Raw genomic sequence first — 21,802 nt, forward strand, 5'->3', positions numbered from 1 at the left:
ATTTCTCCAGTTCCATTCTTCTTTCTCAAGACTGCTTTGGCTATTCGAGACTTTTTGTATTTCCATACAAATTGTGAAACTATTTGTTCTAGCTTTGTGAAAAATACGGTTGGTAGCTTGATAGGGACTGCATTGAATCTGTAAGATTGCTTTGGATAGTGTACTCATTTTCACTGTATTGATTCTTCTGATCCATGAACATGGTATATTTCTCCATCTATTTGTGTCCTCTTTGATTTCTTCCACTAGTGTTTTATAGTTTTCTATATAAAGGTCTTTTGTTTCTTTAGGTAGATATATTCCTAAGTATTTTATTCTTTTCGTTGCAATGGTGAATGGAATTGTTTCCTTAATTTCTCTATTTTCTCATTGTTAGTGTATAGGAATGCAAGGGATTTCTGTGTTGATTTTATATCCTGCAACTTTACTATATTCATTGATTAACTCTAGTAATTTTCTGGTGGTGTCTTTAGGGTTTTTCTATGTAGAGGATCCTGTCATCTGCAAACAGTGAGAGTTTTATTTCTTTTTTTCCAATCTGGACTCCTTTTATTTCTTTTTCTGCTCTGATTGCTGTGGCCAAAACTTCCAAAACTATGTTGAATAGTAGTGGTAAGAGTGGGCACCCTTGTCTTGTTCCTGACTTTAGGGGAAATGCTTTCAATTTTTCACCATTGAGGATAATGTTTGCTGTGGGTTTGTCATATATAGCTTTTATTATGTTGAGGTATGTTCCTTCTATTCCTGCTTTCTGGAGAGTTTTTATCATAAATGGATGTTGAATTTTTCAAAAGGTTTCTCTACATCTATTGAGATACTCATATGGTTTTTATTTTTCAATTTGTTAATGTGGTGTACTATGTTGATTGATTTGCAGATATTGAAGAATCCTTGCATCCCTAGGATAAAGCCCACTTGGTCATGATGTATGATCTTTTTAATATGTTGTTGGATTCTGCTTGCTAGAATTTTGTTAAGGATTTTTGCATCTATGTTCATCAGTGATATTGGCCTGTAGTTTTTTTTTTGAAACACAAGAAGGATGCTCAACATCATTAGTCAACAAAGAAATGCAAATCAAAACCATAATGAGATACTATTTCATACCTACTAGGGTGACTAAAATCAAAAAGTTTAAAAGTGCTGGAAAGGATATAGAAAAATCAAAATCCTGACACAGTGTACACTGCTCGTCGGAATGTGAAATGGGACAGCCTTTTAGGAAAACAGCCTGGCAGTTCATCAAGCACAGTTGCCATATGACCCATCAATTCTGCACACCTATTTATAGCAATACTATTCATAACAGTCAAAAGGTTGAAGCAACCTAAATGTCCACCAATGGATGAATATATAAGCATTATATGGTAACTCTGTACAATGGAACATTACTCAGCCATAAAAGGGAATGAAGTACTGACAACTTGCTACAACTCACATTATCTTGAAAACATAAGTTAAAGAAGTCAATCATAAAAGATCACATACTAAAATGATTCTGTTCATATGGAAGTCCAGAATAAGGAAATCTAGAAATAGAAACTAGATAAATGATTGCTTAGGGATTGGAGGGTCAGGGTGAGATGGGGGTAAGGGGGGTGATGGCTAAAGGGCACAGAAGTTCTTTTTGAGGCAATGAAAATATTCCAAAATTAACTGGTGATGGTTGCACATACCTGAATATACTAAAAACTACTGAAGTATACACCTGAAATGAGTGACTTACATCTCAGTAAAGCGGTTTTTTAAAAAAAGAACCAAGCCCCTTCAAAACCAACATGAAAATATTCTAAACTTATTTAAAGGACTGTAACTCCAAACAAGGAGACTTCATTAATCACATATCAGATTGGCAAATATTAAAATGTTTGCTATTACCCAGTGCTGTTGAGACTGTGGAAAACAAGCTCCTTTTACTGCCTGTGGGAGTAAACTAGTGTAATCTTCTTGCAAGAAAATTTAGCAAAATATCATCAATTAAAATACATGCACAATCTGACTCAGCAGTGCCACTACTTGGAAAGAGCACTACAGGGGCCCTAGCAGAGGGAAGCCAGCATGGAACAGGAAGGATACTCGCTGCAGCAGTGCTTAAACAAGCAGAGACTGAAAATAACCTACACCTCCCTCAGTGGGGACCTGGGAGGATCATCTGTATTGTGGAATACCATGTAGCCACCAGGAAGGATGAGCACAAGTGAGACCAGCTGAGCAGGCAGGGAAAGGTATGCTTAGCACATTTATGTGCTTATCCATTTATGTTCATAAAAAACACATATGCTATATATGGATTAGGCTTAAACTGTCTTGCCTGGAGAATTCCATGAACAGTGGATCCTTGTGAGCTACGGTCCATGGGGTCGCAAAGAGTTGGACATGACTGAGTGACTAACACTCTCACTTTTAAACTGTCTTTTGGAAGAATACATGTAAAACTGGTAATCATTTCTTGCTTTAGATACAAATGGTTGGTCATTCAAGTGAGACACAAAATACAGATCTTTGGATGGAAACAATGAGTCTAGCTTTTGACCATTAAAGGACATCTGAGAAAAGGAGTCAGTGGGACTCAATAGAGAAACGAAGGCAGGTATTATGTATTTCATATTTTCAAGTATTCTCTGAACTTTCAAATTATGTACACGCATTACTCATTTTATAATAAGTTGTAAACAAAATTAAAATATTAAGGAGAAAAAGAAGATACTGACAAAAAGATGAATGCCTGATACCAACTACTGCTTAATTCTATAACCAGTACATCAAAGTCTTTTTTTTTAATACCATGCATGTGGGAAAGTTATTCTTGAGAAATCTCTATGTATTACTGTACACAATTGAGTAGGTAAGTCAATAACATTTGTCTGAAAGACGACATGAGAGTCCAGAGCAACTTAAAAAAATGAGTGTCATGTATTCAATGCCAAGTAAGTCCATTCTCCTATTCAAACTAAAATTCAGATTCAGCAAGGACCCACTGGGCACTCACTGTGTGTCAGACCCTCGTGTGCATACTGAAAGACAACAGGAACAGAGGGTGGTAGCTGGCTATCTGCCCTAGATTTACTTTTGGGGGGAGAGGGAGGACACCTATGTTTATCTTCCACACTATCTGTGAAAAGGAACAAAAATACTAAAAACTGCTCATTTTTCTCATTTCTGTTGCTGTTTAGCATTTCTTGGTATTTCTGGGATTTTTGCATTGAATTCTCAGCGCATGTGCATCCCACACCGTTTCTCTCTCCTAACCTCCATTCATCACAAGCTCACAGCCCCCACAAACCCAAGCTAACATTCACAATCTCCTGGGTTTTCCCAGAACTCATTCAGCAGGCTGGTTACCCAGCCCCATACCTCTAACCCTTAAAATGATTTAACTGTTAAACATCTGATGCTCCCTTTTAAAGCTCACATCACAATCAAGTACAAGCATCAGTTCTTGATCTGAATTGGAAGCTTTTCATCTGGTTCCTAATTATAACTTCGGGATAGCGGCACACTTCAGGAAAGAAAGCACCAGAACCGCTCCAATTTATTATTATACCTGCTGTCTTCAAAGTACAGGGAATATGAAGGTGCGCTGTGGTTTAGAATCACCATAACATTTTATGTCTGAAGAACTAACACCTACCTCCACTCGAACGACAATAAAAAAGACCCAGAAAATTTAATGAAGTAGCCAGAATCCACATCTCTGGCCTCTTCTTCTGAAATGTGCTCTACTATGTTTTTGATGTTTCAAAATACAACTCTTACATATTAAACACTGTATTCCCATTTCATAATTCCTGTATGTAATAAGTGCACACCCATGGCTGCATGCCAGCCACATGTCACAGAGGTTCACTCCTGTTTCACACCTGCACTAATTATTCCTTCTGCCTGCAACGCTCTTCCTTCTGGTATGTGCAAGGCTGGCTCCTTCCTGTCAGTCAGGGCTCAGCTCAGATGACTCCACCTCAGAGAGGTCCTCCCAGACCACCTGGTCTGAAGCAGCCCTTCCTCAGTCATTCTCCACCACACACACACACACACACACACATATATATGTATATATATACATTATATATATTATATACATTATATATATTATATATATGTGTGTGTATATATATACATTATATATATTATATACATTATATATATTATATATGTGTGTGTATATATATACATTATATATATTATATACATTATATATATTATATATATATATAAAAGATCCTGTTTATTTTTAAAAATCACAATCTGAAATCGCCTTCAGTTGTATATCTCATAGTTTGCATCTCCTCACCAGATTATAAGGGCTTCCCTCATAGTACAGTTGGTAAAGAATCTGCCTGCAATGCAGGAGACCCAGGTTCGATCCCTGGGTTGGGAAGATCCCCTGGAGAAGAAAATGACAACCCACTCCAGTATTCTTGCCTGGAGAAGCCCCATGGACAGAGGAGCTGGCAGGCCATAGTCCATGGGGTCACAAGAGTCAGACACTACTTAGAGACTCAACCACCACCTGATTATAAACCTCTTGAGAGCAGGGTCTAATCTGTCTTATTTATTAGGTTGGTGAAAAAGTAACTTTAGTTTTGGACCATGAATCTTAAATCACTGTAACTAGGCACACATTTTTATTAATAAAAATAGAAACCTTAATGATCAACATATTTTTGATAACGAGAAATAAGTTTGTTTATTGCTGTAGCATAAAAATCCATGCTTTGGGATTTGAAAAACTCCTACAAAGCATTTCCTGCCGCCTGCTGGCTGTGGAAGCATTTTCCCTGCAAAAAGTTGTCGAGATGCTTGAAGAAGTGGTTGTCGGTGTGTTGTAAGAGGTCAGGTGAATATGGCGGATTAGGCAAAACTTCATAGCTCAATTTAAGAATATATTCCAGTATCAAACAGCAAAGTTCAACAATGCAAAACCACAATTACTTTTGAACCAACCTAATATCACTACATGCCTTGTGCCTAAAACAGTGAATAGCAGAGCGGGCAGTCAAAACAAACATTTGTTCCTGAAACTGAACATAATACTGCACAATTTCCCACTCTACATTCCTACAAAATCTAATGATGTTAAAAATTATCAGCAATTTTCAAATGCAATCTCATAAACATGAGTTGAACAAAATAAAGCCTTCGAAGAGTTGAAGCACTTCTTAAGTACATAGTAACCTTCGGAGTAGTCAGAGAAACTGTTTCCTACATCAACTCTCTGGTTAGAAATAACAATATCTATACCTACATCTCTGTCTGTCCATCTAACACCATCTGCATCTGAGATAACCTGTCAGGTCATCTAGTTTCTGTCTTATAGCAGCTTACAACCTAACTGGAAGTTTCCATCTAATGTTTCTTTCATACATAAACCATTTTACACAAAGGAAATAAAGGAAGGCACTAAGGAATATGAAATTATGTACCTGATGAATTCTTCCCATCAGTAAGGTTTCTAGTGTTTTCATTGGGGGTAACAGTTGGAATAATTATTTGAGAAAGTTGTTTCCAAATTTCCACTACCTTTTCTGCAGAAATCTAACACTCAAACCAGGTGCATCTGTTCAAAACTGCTATGGTACTGCTGGATCTGTGGATAAAGCCAACCCTACTAGAGTAGCCCAAGCAACTGTACCAAGGATGTACCAAACAACTGTACCAAGCCAAAGGCAGTTATGTATGGCGAGAACATTAAGGGAGGTCAACTGCTTTGTAAAATCATGCCCAAGAAAAGAGCTGGATGGTGGTACCTTGAACCTGAGACTCCCCTTTTGGGGGAAGCATTAATCCTAACTGATCAAGAAGAATGATCCTGTATCCTGATACTGAACTGTTGTTCTGATATCTACTATCCATTGTAAAGACTATGTTACATTTCCTTGCCCAAATCCTGTTATGAAAAACAATCTGGGCCTGTGCCTTTCTTGCACAGGAAGGATAAATCGATCCATCCACAGACCCTAAATAATATGCTCTCAGACTATACATGAAATGGGGGAGATCATTTTCTTTCTAAGTGGATGAAGCATCAAACAAGTCCCTGTACAAAAGAAGGTCAAAAGTATGTCTGTCTTCAAATAATTATTAGAACATACTAAAAAACAAAACCATCACATGTAACTCTGTGTTACAGTTAGAAAGTAACCTTAATTCCTGTTTCTTTAACCTCAAGTGTCTATCTTAAACAAAAAAATTCAGCTAGAATAACAGATAAGATTGGAGCATGAACCAGAAAAATCTGAAAAACATATACAGTGGTTCTTTGTAAATCAGTAACTACAAAATATGTACTTGGCTCCATATAGTGTTAGGTATGAATAAATCATAGAAAGCACTGATAGAACTCAGATGGAGACCGAAAACAAACACAATCGAGAACAACTGGATTTGCTGAATTCAATGCAGTGACTCCTCTGTAATAGCAATACAGATCCATGTTTTAAGTGGTACTGCCAGCAGTCTCCTCTTTTCCCAACAGTAAATCACACCCAATAAATTGGTAAATAGTATGTTCAAAAAATGACAATTTTTCTACAATTAGAAATGTTACTAACAAAACAAAATATTGAGCATCATGTCCTATTAAAAAACCACAAATTCAACAGGTTACATAAGGGATAAAACAGTTATGCAAAAATCTTACACAATAAACAAAACATTTTTATAATAGCTGTATTATCTGGTCTCTTCAGGAAAAAATTTGAGGCAATGCTTTTTCCCCCTCAAGATAAATACCCTGTGCTAGAAGGAGCATTTAAAGTCATCTCAAGGACTCTAATGTGTGTATACATGTGTGTGGTCAGTCATGTCTGACTCTTTGCAACCCCTTGGACTACAGTCTGCTAGGCTCCTCTATCCGTGAAATTTTCCAGGCAAGAATACTGGAGTGAATTGCCATTTCTTAATCCAGGTTATCTTCCCAACCCAGAGATTAAGCCTGAAGCTGTTCTCAAAGTACTGCACTGATCTTTAATGATAATTCAGCAAGAAAAATAACAGTATGATCAGACTTTCATAATGAATCTAAATATAATTTTTAAAAAACAAGTAAATTAAATAGATGTACACAAAATAGCTTTTAGGTAAACTTTTAAAAATTTCCCTAAATCTTCTCATACCCTAGAACCTTAAGATTTTCTTAAGTTCAGCTAAACAGTTAGCTGAACTCATTGAATATCTGAATCATTTTCAAATAAGATAAAACACTGAAAAAGTAAATACCGAAAATAAGTTTATCCACTTTTGGCTTTCTCTTACAGAGTTACTAAAGATATTTAGTTTTCTTAGTAAACATGTTTTATGCCATGCTAAAGAACTATACTATGAGAAAGCATGATTCTAGAAATTATGAATGGTATTCATAAATTGACTAAAGAATGCTTTATTAGAAACTAAGGTTACCAAGGATTAAGAATTCTAATCCTTTAACATAATTAAAGCTACAAGAAATATTAAGTGAAAAATCTTCATATACAAGAAAAATAGGATAGTAAAAGAAGGTATAAGAGATGTATTTTTGTTGAAATAAAAGTAAGTAACTGTCCTAAAGCAGGCTTACCATTTCAGAAAGGGAAAGAGGAAAACACAGAATAAAATCTGAAGGGATATTAAGAAAGTTGTAGGTTTTTGGAAAGAGAATCTGGAAAAGGAATTTTATGAGTGATCAAGTTAGGTAAGATTGAAAGAATTTGTTGTAAGGGTTTAAAAAAAATAAGCTTTAATATCAATAGTGTACTTGTGTAAAACTGGAACTTAATTTTCCATCATCTACTAAAAGACCAAAGTTTGCTTGGACTATGATCTGCTTCTGATAAAATTCTATGAAAGTTTTCTTTCTTACCTTCTAAGTACTCTTGTCTAGAAAGCAAAGATTTTGTGTTTTACCAAAATTATTTTTCTGTGCTTCATGTTAATCAGATCTTTGTTTTTACTTATGAAAACAAAGTCTTTTCAATTTTAAAAGAAAAAAATTTTGCTCAATACTATATAACCTTCCTAGGTAATCAAGTATTGATTTATAATAATCTGCGATTGTATTTAGTCAGATGTCTGAACTCGTCGATATTTTTGATAAACTTCCCCAAGATAAAATTCTAAATAAAGTCTTTCTGACCTGAAAGTAACACAGGAAATTTTCAGAGGGCTCTAACAACATCTCAAACGATTTGTTCTCTTTCTTTACAAAAAGAGAAATCAAACTAATTAGGCTCATTTGGCATGTTAAACTATATTGGAAGCACTGTTAAATAAGTGATGATAAACCTTCTTAGATTATAATGCATGGTGAATGTTATTAATATAAATGTTCCAGAAATTTTATAAAATTCTGATATGTCCTGGTATGATGTTATCAGTTATACTCTAGTTAGTATCTTAAAATGTATGTCACAGAAATAACTAACTTCAGTCATTTGTTCATAGTGTATTCCTGGGAGATGAAACCTCAAACACCACACTCTGCAGTCTGGAGATTTCATCTCTAGAAAGACTCCTTTCAATCCCACTGAAAAGGCCTCAATCAGGTACTGTTAACCAATCTTGTGTCATTAAATTCCAAAAGAAGAAGACTCTTGGATTAACACATCACATATAAAGAAAGGATCAAACCCAGAGTGGACTTGCGCTGGTGACTCGAAAACAAAGACTTCTAAAAAATGAAGCAGATGACATCTGAAGGAGACAGCTTTTACAGGATGACTGAACCAGGCCTGTATACCTTTTTCTCTCGTTCTTGGGAAGACAATGCTTTTATCTGCATTTCCCAAACTACTGAAAAAGGAGGAATTTCTTTGACCATTGGATCTGTCATTAGAAACTTCCATCTGTTCATGATAGTGGAAATACCTCGTTTTTCCCTGTAACCAACTGCTAATCACCAACATCCACTGGCTCATAGAGAAAGTAAGGGAATTCCAAAAAGCATCTACTTCTGTTTCACTGATTACGCTAAAGTCTGATTGTGTGGATCACAACAAACTGTAGAAAATTCTGAAAGAGATAGGAATAACAGACCACCTTACCTGCCTCCTGAGAAACCTGTATGCAGGCGAAGAAGCAACAGTTAGAACTGGACATGGAACAACAGATTTGTTCAAAATTGGGAAAAAGAATATGCCAAGGCTGTCACCCTGCCTATTTAACTTCTGGCAGAGTACATCATGCAAAATGCTGAGCTGGATGAAGCACAAGCTGGAATCAAAATTTCCAGGAGAAATATCAATAACCTCAGATATGCAGATGACACCATCCTTACGGCAGAAAGCGAAAAACTAAAGATGAAGAGCCTCCTGATGAAGGTGGAAGAGGAGAGTGAAAAACCTGACTTGAAACCCAACATTCAAAAAACAAAGATCATAGCATCTGGTCCCATCACTTCTTAGGAAATAGAAGGGGTGAAAGTAGAAACAGTGACGTTTTATGTTCTTAGGCCCTAAAATCACTGAGGATGGTGACTTCAGCCTTGAAACGAAGCATGCTTGCTACTTCAAAGAAATGGTATGACAAAGCTAGACAGCATATTGAAAAGCAGAGGCATCATTCCACTGACAAAGGTCCACATAGTCAAAGCTATGGTTTTTCAAGTAGTCATTTATACATGTGAGTTGAACCATAAAGAAGGCTGGACACAAAAGAATTGATGCTTTTGAACTGCAGTGCTGAAGAAGATTCTTAAGAGTCCCTTGGACAGCAAGGTGATCAAACCAATCAATCCTAAAGAAAATCAACCCTCAATATTCATTGGAAAGATGGATGCTGAAGCTACAATACTTTGGCCACCTGATGCAGAGCTGACTCGTTGGAAAAGACCCTGACACTGGGAAAGACTGAGGGCAAAAGAAGAAGGGGGCAAGAGAGGATGAGGTGACTGGATGGATTAATCACTGATTAAGCAGTGATCTGATTAAATGGACATGAGTTTGAGCAAACTCCAGGAGACAGTGAAGGACAGGGAAGCTTGGCATGCTGCAGTCTATGGGGTCACAGAGGTAGAAACGACTTAGTGACTAAACAACAACAAATCACTTATATGTAGAATTTAAAATATGGCACAAATGAACCTATCTATGAAGCAGACACAAACTCACAGATATACAGAACAAACATAGGGTTTCCAAGGGGGAGCAAGGGTCGGGGAGGGAGGGACTAGGGGTCTGGGGTTAGTAGATGCAAACCATTACACATAGAACTGAGAAATAACAACAGTGCACAGGGAACTACATTTAATACTCAGGAATAAACCAAAATGGAAAAGAAAATAAAGAATAATGTATACATGTATATAACTAAGTCATTTTGCTGAACAGCAGGAATTAACACAACATTGTACATTAACTGTATTTCAATAAAAAATCTCCATGATATAGCACAACACTGTGAATGTATTTATTGCAACCTGTACACCTAAAAATGGCCAACTCGGTGAATTTTTAGTTATGTGTATGTTTAAACAATAAAATAAAACAAAAAACAAAAACTCCAAGAAGTTAGAGCTTGGTCCCTTTTGCACTGTGTCCACACATTACAGACACTCAATTTTTGTCATTGAATAAAGTACAAAAAACGGGTCCATGGATAGGATTTGTGTACCTTTTGAAGTTTCTACCTCTGTCACTCTTAATAAAGGCAGTGAGAAGATAAACTAAATATAACGTTAGTAGAAACATGTGTTGATGGTACTATTGTTTATAACATCAGTCTGGTTCCTATCCTTGCATGTTAATTCAGAAAATCAAGGAAGAAATCCATCTGTCCCAATCTAAAAGCACAAGAAAAGGGCCTCATCTACTGTTTCAATAAGGAAGCAAGGGGGTGGACTGAAATCTGATAGGTGAAATATTAAGCAAGGTCTCCTGAGAGTCCACCAAGGCAAATTAAGGCTACCATAGCTGACCAGCTTAAAGTGATTTCTTCCACCAGCAAGATCAGCAGATTTATGAGTTCATTGCCACAGGAAGAGCCCAAAATGTCATACCGAAAAATGTGCTTCAAAACTCACTAATAAATTCCAGTATGTTTTTATTAATACTTTTAGAATTTACTCACAACTTTGCCAGTTGATGCTAGATGATGCATCCAGTGAACTATCATTTCCTGATGCCTACTAAGGGAAGCCTTTGACGGGAGGCTTTAAGTATTCACAAATGCAAAATCATGGTTAAGACAGGTCAGTGTACCAGCTTACAAGTATTGGACTAGCTGATATTAATTTATGTATGCTAGACAGATGATCCGTTTTCTGACCTTTTAAAACTCACCTCCTTGGTTGTTACCACTGGAGTTTTGTACAGACTGAGGATTATTCTGGTTTGGAGCTCCTATAAAAACAAAGAAATATCCTGTGAAGAACAGACATCAATATTTAACTAAGAATAGTGGCAATATGTTTCTGTTGGCCTCTGAGGGGTGGGAGGGTAGATTATCCCACAGAAAGTTTAACTTTTGCAATGTTTCTATGAAACATGCCTTGAAACTATTCATAAATCTAGATCTGTATCACTGGATATTTTAAGATAGAAAACATATAGCTAACGTTAACACTTACCAGGTACTATGTGCCAGCCACTTATAAAATAGTTTCTACATGGGCTATGTGGTTATGAGGAATTTCTACTACTGACAAGTCTGCTCTTCTGAGGACAGTAGACCACCCTTACTATTAACAAGTGCCCAGGTCTTGTACACCAGCACGCCTAACTTCATACAATGGAGAGAAGAGGAAGTGGCTTAGGGTTTTCATGTAAAATTGCAAGCCTTCTTGATATAATTCTTTGAATTTTAAACTAGTACCTTAAAATTTGGAAAAAGTTTGGAAGAATTCTATGCTCCAGTTAAGCAACTTTTCAAGGTGCATTGTTCACCCTGGATCTTTATATAATGGAAGATTAAACACATATATTACATGTGAGGCGAGCAAGTGTATTACTGTGTACTTTTCCAAAGAAGGTGTCCCACACCACAAAAACCTCAAACCTCCCAAGTACAAAGAAACTAAGCAATAACAATTCTGATGGAACTATCTTTACTCTGTGTGCAAATATCTTCCTCTTGCTGGAACCATAATCCATTTATCCCAAAAGACTATGGTGTGACGATAAAACCTGAAAAAGATCAAGATCAGTAGACCTTGTAAATAGATGTATTTAGCAGCAGGTAGCAAATAATTGACAATATTATGAAGGACTTGCACCATGCCAGGCCTTGTGCGGAGAATGTAACCTGCATTAGCCCATCTAACCCCCAAAACAATTCAGTGACAGGAACACAGCTAGGCAGTGACAAAGACCCCACAGGAGACCACCCAGATGTGCATCATTGCTCAGTCATGTCTGACTCTTTGAGATCCCATGGACTATAGTCCACCAGGCACCTCTGTCCATGGAGATTCTCCAGGCAAGAATATTGGAGTGAGTCGCCATGTCTTCGGAATCTCCCCAACCCAGGGATCGAATCCAGGTCTCCTGTTCAGCAGGCAGATTCTTTACCATCTGAGCCACCAGGGAAGTCCATGAATACTGCAGTGGGTAGCCGATCCCTTTCTCCAGGGGATCTTTCCCACCCAGGAATCGAACCAGGGTCTCCTGCCTTGTAGGCAGATTCTGGCCACCCAGCCAGTAAGTGGCGGATTCTCAGATGTGGACCAGGCTATTTGATTCCAAAGCATGTACACGAGAGTGCCAAATGGAAGTGTTGATTTTCTATGATAAACCTGCTTCTGCCCGCATGTTCCCAGTTTTGCACTGCTGGTTGCTCAACCCTAATACCCAGAAGTTATCTTTTGACTCTTCCTTCTTCCTCACTCCACCATCCATTCCATTAGCAATGATTTCAGTTCCACTCCCCAAGCAGATCTAGACTCCACCCACTTACCCCCATTACCCCATGTCTTCCTCTTCTGCCCAGATTACAAGAACCTCCTGTTTTTCTCTCCCTGCTCTTGTCACTCTATGACAGATGCTTTCCTTTTTCCTGGCTTGAGGAAGAAGGCAGAAACTGCCTTCTTTCTAAGCTCTTTCTAGTTTTAAGACCTCTTCAACCTTTTCCAAAAAATACTTATGAATTACCTACTGTGTGCAAGCACTGAAATAAAGAATGTCTTGGACGATCTAAGTACGAGGAAGCGGATGATTTAAGTGACAAAAAAAGACAAAATATTACAGCAGAATACTTCACTAAATGGAATTAAGTTCATAAAAAATTAATTTCATCTCATATTGGCTATGCATTATGGTGGCTTTTGAAGTCTGGTAATCACTTTATACATAGCTTATTAAAAAGCAGAGACATTACTTTGCAAACAAAGGTCCATCTAGTAAAAGCTATGGTTTATTCACTAGTCATTTATACATGTGAGTCGAACCATAAAGAAGGCTGAACACAAAGAATTGATCCTTTTTAACTGTGGTGCCAGAGAAGATTCTTAAGAGTCCCTTGGACACCAGGGAGATCAAACCAGTCAATCCTAAAGAAAACAACCCTCAATATTTATTGGAAAGATGGATGCTGAAGCTACAATACTTTGGCCACCTGATGCAAAGAGCTGACTCGTTGGAAAATAACCTGATGCTGGGAAAGACTGAGGGCAAAAGAAGAACATGGTTAAGAGAGGATGAGGTGACTGGATGGATTAATCACTGATTAGTCAGTGATCTGATTAAATGGACATGCATTTGAGCAAACTCCAGCTTGGCATGCTGCAGTCCGTGGGGTCACAGAGGCAGACATGACTTAGTGACTAAACAAGAACAAATCACTTACATATGGATCCTAAAATATGGTACAAATGAAACTATCTATGAAGTAGGAAGAGACTCACAGACATACAGAAGAGACTTAAGGCTTCCAAGGAAACCGCAAGGTTTACAAGCTAGGGGAAGGAGTAGGAGTCTGGGGTTAGTAGATGCAAACTTTTACACATAGAATTGAGAAACAACAATGGTGCACAGAGGAACTACATTTAATATTCAGGAATAAACCTCAATGGAAAAGAAAATAAAAAAGAATGTATATCGATATAACTAAGTCCATTTTGCTGGACAGCAGAAATGACACAACACTGTAAATTAACTGTACTTTAATAAAAAATTAATAAAATATCTCCATCATATTGCACAACACTGTGAAAGTATGTAATGCCACCTGTACACCAAAAAATGGCTAACATTTGAATTTTATGTTATGTGTATGTTTCAACAATAAAATAAAACAAAAAACAAACAAAATCTCCAAGAAGTTAGAGCTTGGTCCCTTTTGTACTGTGTCCGCACATTAGAGAAACTCAATCAATATTTGTTGAATGAAAGTAGAAAAAATGGGTCCAGGGACAGGATCTGTGTACCTTTTTAGTTTCTACCTCTGTCACTCTTAATAGTGGCAGTGAGAAGATAAACTAAATATGACTTAGTAGAAACATGTATTTATGGTACTATTATTTATAACATCAGTCTGGTTCCTATCCTTGCATGTTAATTCAGAAAATCAAGGAAAAAATCCATCTGTCCCAAACTAAAAGCACAAGAAAAGGGCCTCATCTACTGTTTCAAGAAGGAAGCAAGGGGGTGGACTGAAATCTATCTGATGGGTGAAATATAAGCAGGGTCTTCTTAAGAGTCCACCAAGGCAAGTTAAGGCTGCCATGGCTGACCAGCTTAAAGTGATTTCTTCCATCAGCAAGATCAGCAGATTTATAAATTCTAGTTCATATCCATAGGCAGAGGCCAAAATGTCACACTGAAAAATGTGCTTCATACCTCACTAAAAACTCCAGTATGTTTTTATTAATACTTTTAGAATTTACTCACAACTTTGCTAGACTGAGAAAGATGATGAATCTAGTGAACTATCATTTCCTGATGCTACTAAGAGAAGCCTTTGATGGGAGGCTTTAAGTATTTACAAATGAACAAATCATAGTTAAGACAGTCAGTGTACCAGCTTACATGTACTGGACTAGCTGATAGTACGTTATGTATGGTAGACAGATAATCTGTTTTCTGACCTTTTTAAACTCACCTCCTTGGTTGTTACCATTGGACTTCTGTTCAGACGGAGGATTATTCTGGTTTGGAGGGCCTGTAAAAACAAAGAAATATTCTGTGAAGAAAGGACATCAAAATTTAACTAAGGATACTGGCAATATGTTTCTTTTGGCCTCTGAGGGGTGGGAGGATAGATTATTCCACAGGAAGTTCTACTTTTGCCACTGCTTCTATGAAATATGTCTTGAAACTTCATAAATCTAGATCTGTATCACTGGATATTTTAAGACAGAAAACATATAGCTAATGTAATGCTTACCTAGTACTTTCTATGTGCCAGCCACTGAAAAAATAGTCTGTACAAGGGTCATGTGGTGATGAGAAATTTCTACTACTGACAACTCTGGTCTTCTGAGGAAAGTGGACCACCCTTACTATTAACGAGTGCCCAGGTCTTGTACACCAGGACGCCTAACTTCATACGATGGAGAAAAGATAAACTAGCTTAGGGTTTTCACATCAAACTGGAAGCCTTCTTGACATAATCCCCTGAATTTTTAACTAGTACCTTAAAATCTGGGAAGAGTTTGGAAGAATTCTATGCTCCAGTTAGGCAACTTTTCAGGATGCATTATTCACCCTGGATCTTTATATAATGGAAGATTAAACACATATATTACATGGGAGGCAAGTGTATTATTGTGTAGTTTTCACAAGAAGGCCTCTCCTACCCCAAAAACCTCCCAAGTACAAAGAAAGTAAACAGTAACATTTCTGACGGAGCTATCTTTACTCTGAGTACAAATTTCTTCCTCTTGCAAGAACCATAATCCATTTATCCCAAAATTATGGTGTGAAAATGAAACCTGAAAAAGATCAAGGTCAGTAGACTTGTATTTAGATGTATTTAGCAGCAGGTAGCAAATAACTGCCAATATTATGAAGGGCTTAAATGCCAGGCCCTGTGGGGAGCATGTAACCTGCATTAGCCCATCTACCCCCAAAACAATTCAGTGACAGGAACACAGCTAGGCAGTGACAAACACCCACAGGAGACCACCCAGCGGTGCATAGTTGCTCAGTCATGTCTGACTCTTTGAGATCCCATGGACTGTAGCCCACCAGGCACCTCTGTCCATGGAGATTCTCCAGACAAGAATACTAGAGTGAGTTGCCATGTCTTCCTCCAGGGGATCTCCCCAAACCAGGGATCAAATCCAGGTCTCCTGTTCAGCAGGCGGATTCTTTACCATCTGAGCCACCAGGGAAGCCCATGAATACAGCAGTGGGCAGCCAATCCCTTTCTCCAGGGGATCTTTCCCACCCAGGAATCGAACCAGGGTCTCCTGGCTTGCAGGCAGATTCTGGCCACCCAGCCAGTAAGTGGCGGATTCTCAGATGTAGACTAGGCTATTTGATTCCAAAGCATGTACATGAGAGTGCCAAATGGAAGTGCTGATTTTCTACGATAAACCTGCTTCTTCCCGCATGTTCCCACTTGTTGCATTGCTGGGTGCTGATCCTAACTCCCGGAAGTTATCTTTTGATTCTTCCTTCTTCCTCACTCCACCATCCATTCCATTAGCAATGATTTCAGTTCCACTCCCAAGTAGATCTAGACTCTGTCCACCTACCCCCATTACCCCATGTCTTCCTCTTCTGCCCAGATTACAAGAGCCTCCTGTTTTTATTCTCCCTGCGGTTGTAACTCTTATGATGGATGCTTTCCTATTTTCTTTTTTCTGGCTTGAGGAAGAAGGCAGAAACTGTCTTCTTTCTAAGCTCTTTCTGGTTTTAAGATCTCATCACCTATTTTGAAAAAATTCTTATGAAGTACCTACCGTCTGCAAGCACTGAAATAAAGAATGTCTTGGACGATCTAAGTACAAGGAGGCAGGTGCTTTACATGACAAAGAAAGACCCACTATTACAGCAGACTACTTCACTAAATGGGATTAAGTTCATAAAGTACCACACATTCATTAAAGATTAATTTCATCCCCTAACTGGCTACCCGTTACGGTGGCTTTAGAAGTCTGGAAATCACTTTATACATAGCTCATCAAAAGCAGAGACATTACTTTGCAAACGAAGGTCCATCTAATCAAAGCTATGGTTTTTACAGTAGTCATCTATGGATGTGAGTCAAAACATAAAGAAGACTTAACAAAGAGAATTGACGCTTTTTATTTATTTATTTTTTAATTGATGCTTTTTAATGTGGTGCCAGAGAAGATTCTGAAGAGTCCCTTGGAGAGCAAGGAGATCAAGCCAGTCAATCATAAAGAAAACAAACCTCAAAGTTCATTAGAAAGACTGATGCTAAAGCTACTATACTTTGGCCACCTGATGCAAAGAGCTGACTCATTGGAAAAGACCCTGATACTAGGAAAGACTGAAGGCAAAAGAAGAAGGGGGCAACAGAAGATGACGGGACTTGATGGATTAATCAATGATTAATCAGTGATCTGATTAAATGGACATGAGTTTGAGCAAATTCCGGGAGACAGTGAAGGACAGGGAAGCTTGGCATGCTGCAGTCCATGCGGTCACAGAATCAGACACAACTTAGTAGCTAAACAACAACAAATCACTTATATGTGGAATCTAAAATATGGCACAAATGAACTGATCTTTGAAGTAGAAACAGACTCACAGACATACAGAACAGACTTAGGGTTTCCAAGGAAACCCCAAGCTTTCCAAGGGGAGGGAGAGACTAGGAGTCTGGGGTTAGTAGATGCAAACTGTTACACATAGAATTGAGAAACAGCGAAGGTGCACAGGGAACTACATTTAATATTCTGGAATAAACCACAATGGAAAAGAAAATAAAAAAGAACGTATACATGTATATAACTAAGTCATTTTGCTGGACAGCAGAAATTACACAACATTGTAATATAACTGTAGTTCAGTAAAAAGTTAATAAAAAATCTCCATGACATTGCACAACATTGTGAATGTATTTAATGCCACCTGTACACTTAAAAATGGCTAACATTGTGAATTTTAAGTTATGTGTACGTTTGGTTTGAACAATAAAATAACACAAAAAACAAACAAAAACACCAAGATGTCACAGCTTGGTCCCTTTCGTACTGTGTCCACACACTAGAGACACTCAATCAATATTTGTTGAAGAAAAGTACAAAAGATGGGTCCAGGGATAGGATTTGTGTACCTTTTTAAGTTTTTACCTCTGTCACTCTTAATAAAGGCAGTGAAAAGATAAACTAAATATTAGTTAGAAGAAACATGTGTTGATAGTACTATTACTTATAACATTTAGTCTGGTTCCTATCCTTCCATGTTAATTCAGAAAATCAAGGAAGAAATCCATCTGTCCCAAACTAAAAGCATAAGAAAAAAGTCTCATCTACTGTTTCAAGAAGGAAGCAAAGGGGTGGGTTGAAATCTATCTGATGGGTGAAATATAAGCAGGGTCTCCTTAGAGTCCACCAAGGCAAATTAAGGCTGCCATGGCTGACCAGCTTAAAGTGATTTCTTCCACCAGCAAGATCAGCAGATTTATGAATTCTAGTTCATATTCATAGGCAGAGCATAAAAGGTCATACCTAAAAAGGTGCTTCAAAATTCAGTAATAAATTCCAGAATGTTTTTATGAATAGTTTTAGAATTTACTCACAACTTTGCTAGACTGAGAAAGATGGTGAATCCAGTGAACTAGCATTTCCTGATGTCTACTAAGGGAAGCCTTTGTTGGTAGGCTTTAGTACTCACAAATGCACAAATCATGGTTAAGACAGGTCAGTGTACCAGCTTATGTGTACTTGACTGGCTGATATAACTTTATGTATGCTAGACAGATAATCCATTTTCTGACCTTCTAAAACTCACCTCTTTGCTTATCCTTGGAGTTTTCTGGAGATTTAGGATCATTCTGGTTTGGAGCTCCTATAAAAACAAAGAAATATTCTGTGAACAACGGATATCAATATTTAACTAAGGATACTGGTAATACGTTTCTTTCAGCCTCTGAGGGGTGGGAGGGTAGATTTTTCCACAGGAAGTTCTACTTTTGCCACTGCTTCTATGAAACATGCCTTGAAACTGTTCATAAATCTTGATCTCTTTACTGGATTATTTAAGACAGAAAACATATAGCTAATGTAATACTTAACAGGTACTTACTATGTGCCAGCCACTGATAAAACAGTTTGTACATGGGCCATGTGGTTATGAGGAGTTTCTACCACTGACGGCTCTGCTATTCTGAGGACAGTGGACCACCCTTACTATTAACAAGTGCCCAGGTCTTGTATACCAGCACGCCTAACTTCATACAATGGAAGAGAAGATGAAGTGGCTTAGGGTTTTCACATAAAATTGCAAGCCTTCTTGATATAATCTTTGAATTTTTAATTAGTACCTTAAAATTTGGAAAGAGTTTGGAAGAATTCTATGCTCCAGTTAAGCAACTTTTCAGGGTGCATTATTCACCCTGGATCTTTATATAATGGAAGATTAAAGAATATATTACATGGGAGGCGAGCAAGTGTATTACTGTGTACTTTGTGAAAGGAAGGGCTCCCCCCAAAAAGAACCTTTCAAGTACGAAGAAAGTAAGCAACAACAATTCTGATGGAGCGGTCTTTACTGTGTGAGAAAATTTCTTCCTCTTGCTGGAACCATAGTGCCTTCATCCCAGAAGGCTACGGTGTGAAGATTAAACCTGGAAAAGCTCAATGACAGTCGACTGTGTATTTAGATGTACTTAGCAGCAGGTACCAAATAACTGCCAATATTATGAAGAGCTTAAACATGCCAGGCTTTGTTGGGGAGCATGTAACCTGCATCAACTCATCTAACATCCTAAGATATCTGCAACAAGAACACAGCTAAGCAGTGACAGAAGACCCATGGGAGACCGACAGGAGACCCACAGGAGACCACCCAGCTGTGCATAGATGCTCAGTTATGTCTGACTCTTTGCGATCTGATGGACTGTAGCCCACCAGGCACCTCTGTCCATGGAGATTCTCCAGGCAAGAATATTGGAGTGAGTTGCCAAGTCCTCCTCCAAGGGATCTTCCCAACCCAGGGATCGAATCCAGGTCTCCTGCACTGCAGGTAGAATCTTTACCATCTGAGCCACCAGGGAAGCCCATGAATACTGCAGTGGGTAGCCGATCCCTTTCTCCAGGGGATTTTTCCCACCCAGGAATCAAACCAGGGTCTCCTGGCGTGCAGGCAGATTCTGGCCACCCAGCCAGTAAATGGTGGATTCTCAGATGTGGACCAGGCTGTTTGATTCCAAAGCATGTACATGAGCGTGCCAAATGGAAGTGCTGATTTTCTACGATAAACCTGCTTCTGCCCGCATGTTCCCACTTGTTGCATTGCTGGGTGCTGAATCCTAACTCCTGGAAGTTATCTTTTGATTCTTCCTTCTTCCTCACTCCACCATCCACTCCATTAGCAATGATTTCAGTTCCACTCCCCAAGTAGATCTAGACTCTACCCACTTATCCCCATTACCCCTTCTCTTCCTCTTTTGCCCAGATTACAAGAGCCTCCTGTTTTTCTCTCCCTGATGTTGTCACTCTTATGACGGATGCTTTCCTTTTTTCTTTTTTCTGGCTTGAGGAAGAAGGCAGAAATTGCCTTAAATAAAGCACTGAAATAAAGAATGTCTTGGACGTTCTAAGTACAAGGAGGCGGGTACTTTACATGACAAAAAATTACAGCAGAATACTTCACTAAATGGAGTTAAGTTTATAAAGTAGCACAGATTTCATTAAAGATTAATTTCATTTCCTAATTGGCTACCCATTATGATGGCTTTGGAAGTCGGGCAATCACTATATAGATAGCATATTAAAAAGCAGAGGTTTACTTTGCAAACAAAGATTCATCTAGCCAAAGCTATGGTTTTCCAATAGTCATATACAGATGTCAGTGGGACCATAAAGAATACAAAAGAATTGATGCTTTTGAGTGTGTTGCTGGAGAAGATTCTTAAGAGTCCCTTGGACACCAAGGAGATCAAGCCAGTCAATCCTAAAGAAAACAACCCTTAATATTCATTGGAAAGACATGCTGAAGCTACAATAGTTTGGTCACCTGCAGCAAAGAGCTGACTCACTGGAAAAGACCCTGATGCTGGGAAAGGGAAAAAGAAGAAGGGGGCAACAGAGGAAGAGTTGACTGGATGGATCAATCACTGATTAATCAGTGATCTGATTAAATGGACATGAATTTCAGCAAACTCCAGGAGACAGTGAAGGACACGGAAACTTGGCATGCTGCATCTGTGGGGTCACAGAGGCGGAAATAACTTACTGATTAAACAACAACAAATCACTCATATGTCAATCTTAAAATACGGTACAAATGAACCTATCTATGAAGTAGGAAGAGACTCACAGACATACAGAACAGACTTAGGGTTTCCAAGGAAACTCCAAGATTTCCAAGGGGAGGGAAGGACTAGGACTCTGGGGTGAGTAGATGCAAACCATTACATATAGAACTGAGAAATAACAATGGTGCACAGGGAACTACATTTAATAATCAGGAATAAACCACAATGGAAAAGAAAATAAAAAAGAATGTATACATGTATATAACGAAGTCATTTTGCTGGATAGCAGAAATTAACACAACATTGTAAATTAACTATACTTCAATAAAAAATTAATAAAAAATATCCATGATACTGCACAACACTGTGAAAGTACGTAATGTCACCTGTACACCTAAAAATGACTAACATTGTGAAATTTATATTATGTGTGTGTTTAAATAACAAAATAAAACTAAAAACAAACAAAAACTCCAAGAAGTTAGACCTCAGTCCCTTTTGT

At 38.0% G+C, this 21,802-nt stretch overlaps 1 protein-coding gene across 1 annotated transcript in view; it reads right to left on the bottom strand.

The window, feature by feature from the left end:
• The window catches only part of TMEM123 (transmembrane protein 123), a 75,744-nt gene that overhangs the window by 40,337 nt on the left and 13,605 nt on the right, over nt 1-21,802 (bottom strand). The window contains exons 5-7 of the mRNA XM_070473682.1: nt 18,834-18,890; nt 15,007-15,066; nt 11,253-11,312 (exon numbers count right to left, since the gene is read on the bottom strand). Coding sequence (XP_070329783.1) covers nt 11,253-11,312; nt 15,007-15,066; nt 18,834-18,890 — 177 coding nt within the window. The remainder of the gene's footprint in view (nt 1-11,252; nt 11,313-15,006; nt 15,067-18,833; nt 18,891-21,802) is intronic.

This window comes from Odocoileus virginianus, chromosome 10 (genome assembly GCF_023699985.2).
Source record: "Odocoileus virginianus isolate 20LAN1187 ecotype Illinois chromosome 10, Ovbor_1.2, whole genome shotgun sequence".
Classification (NCBI taxonomy): Eukaryota; Metazoa; Chordata; class Mammalia; order Artiodactyla; family Cervidae; genus Odocoileus; species Odocoileus virginianus.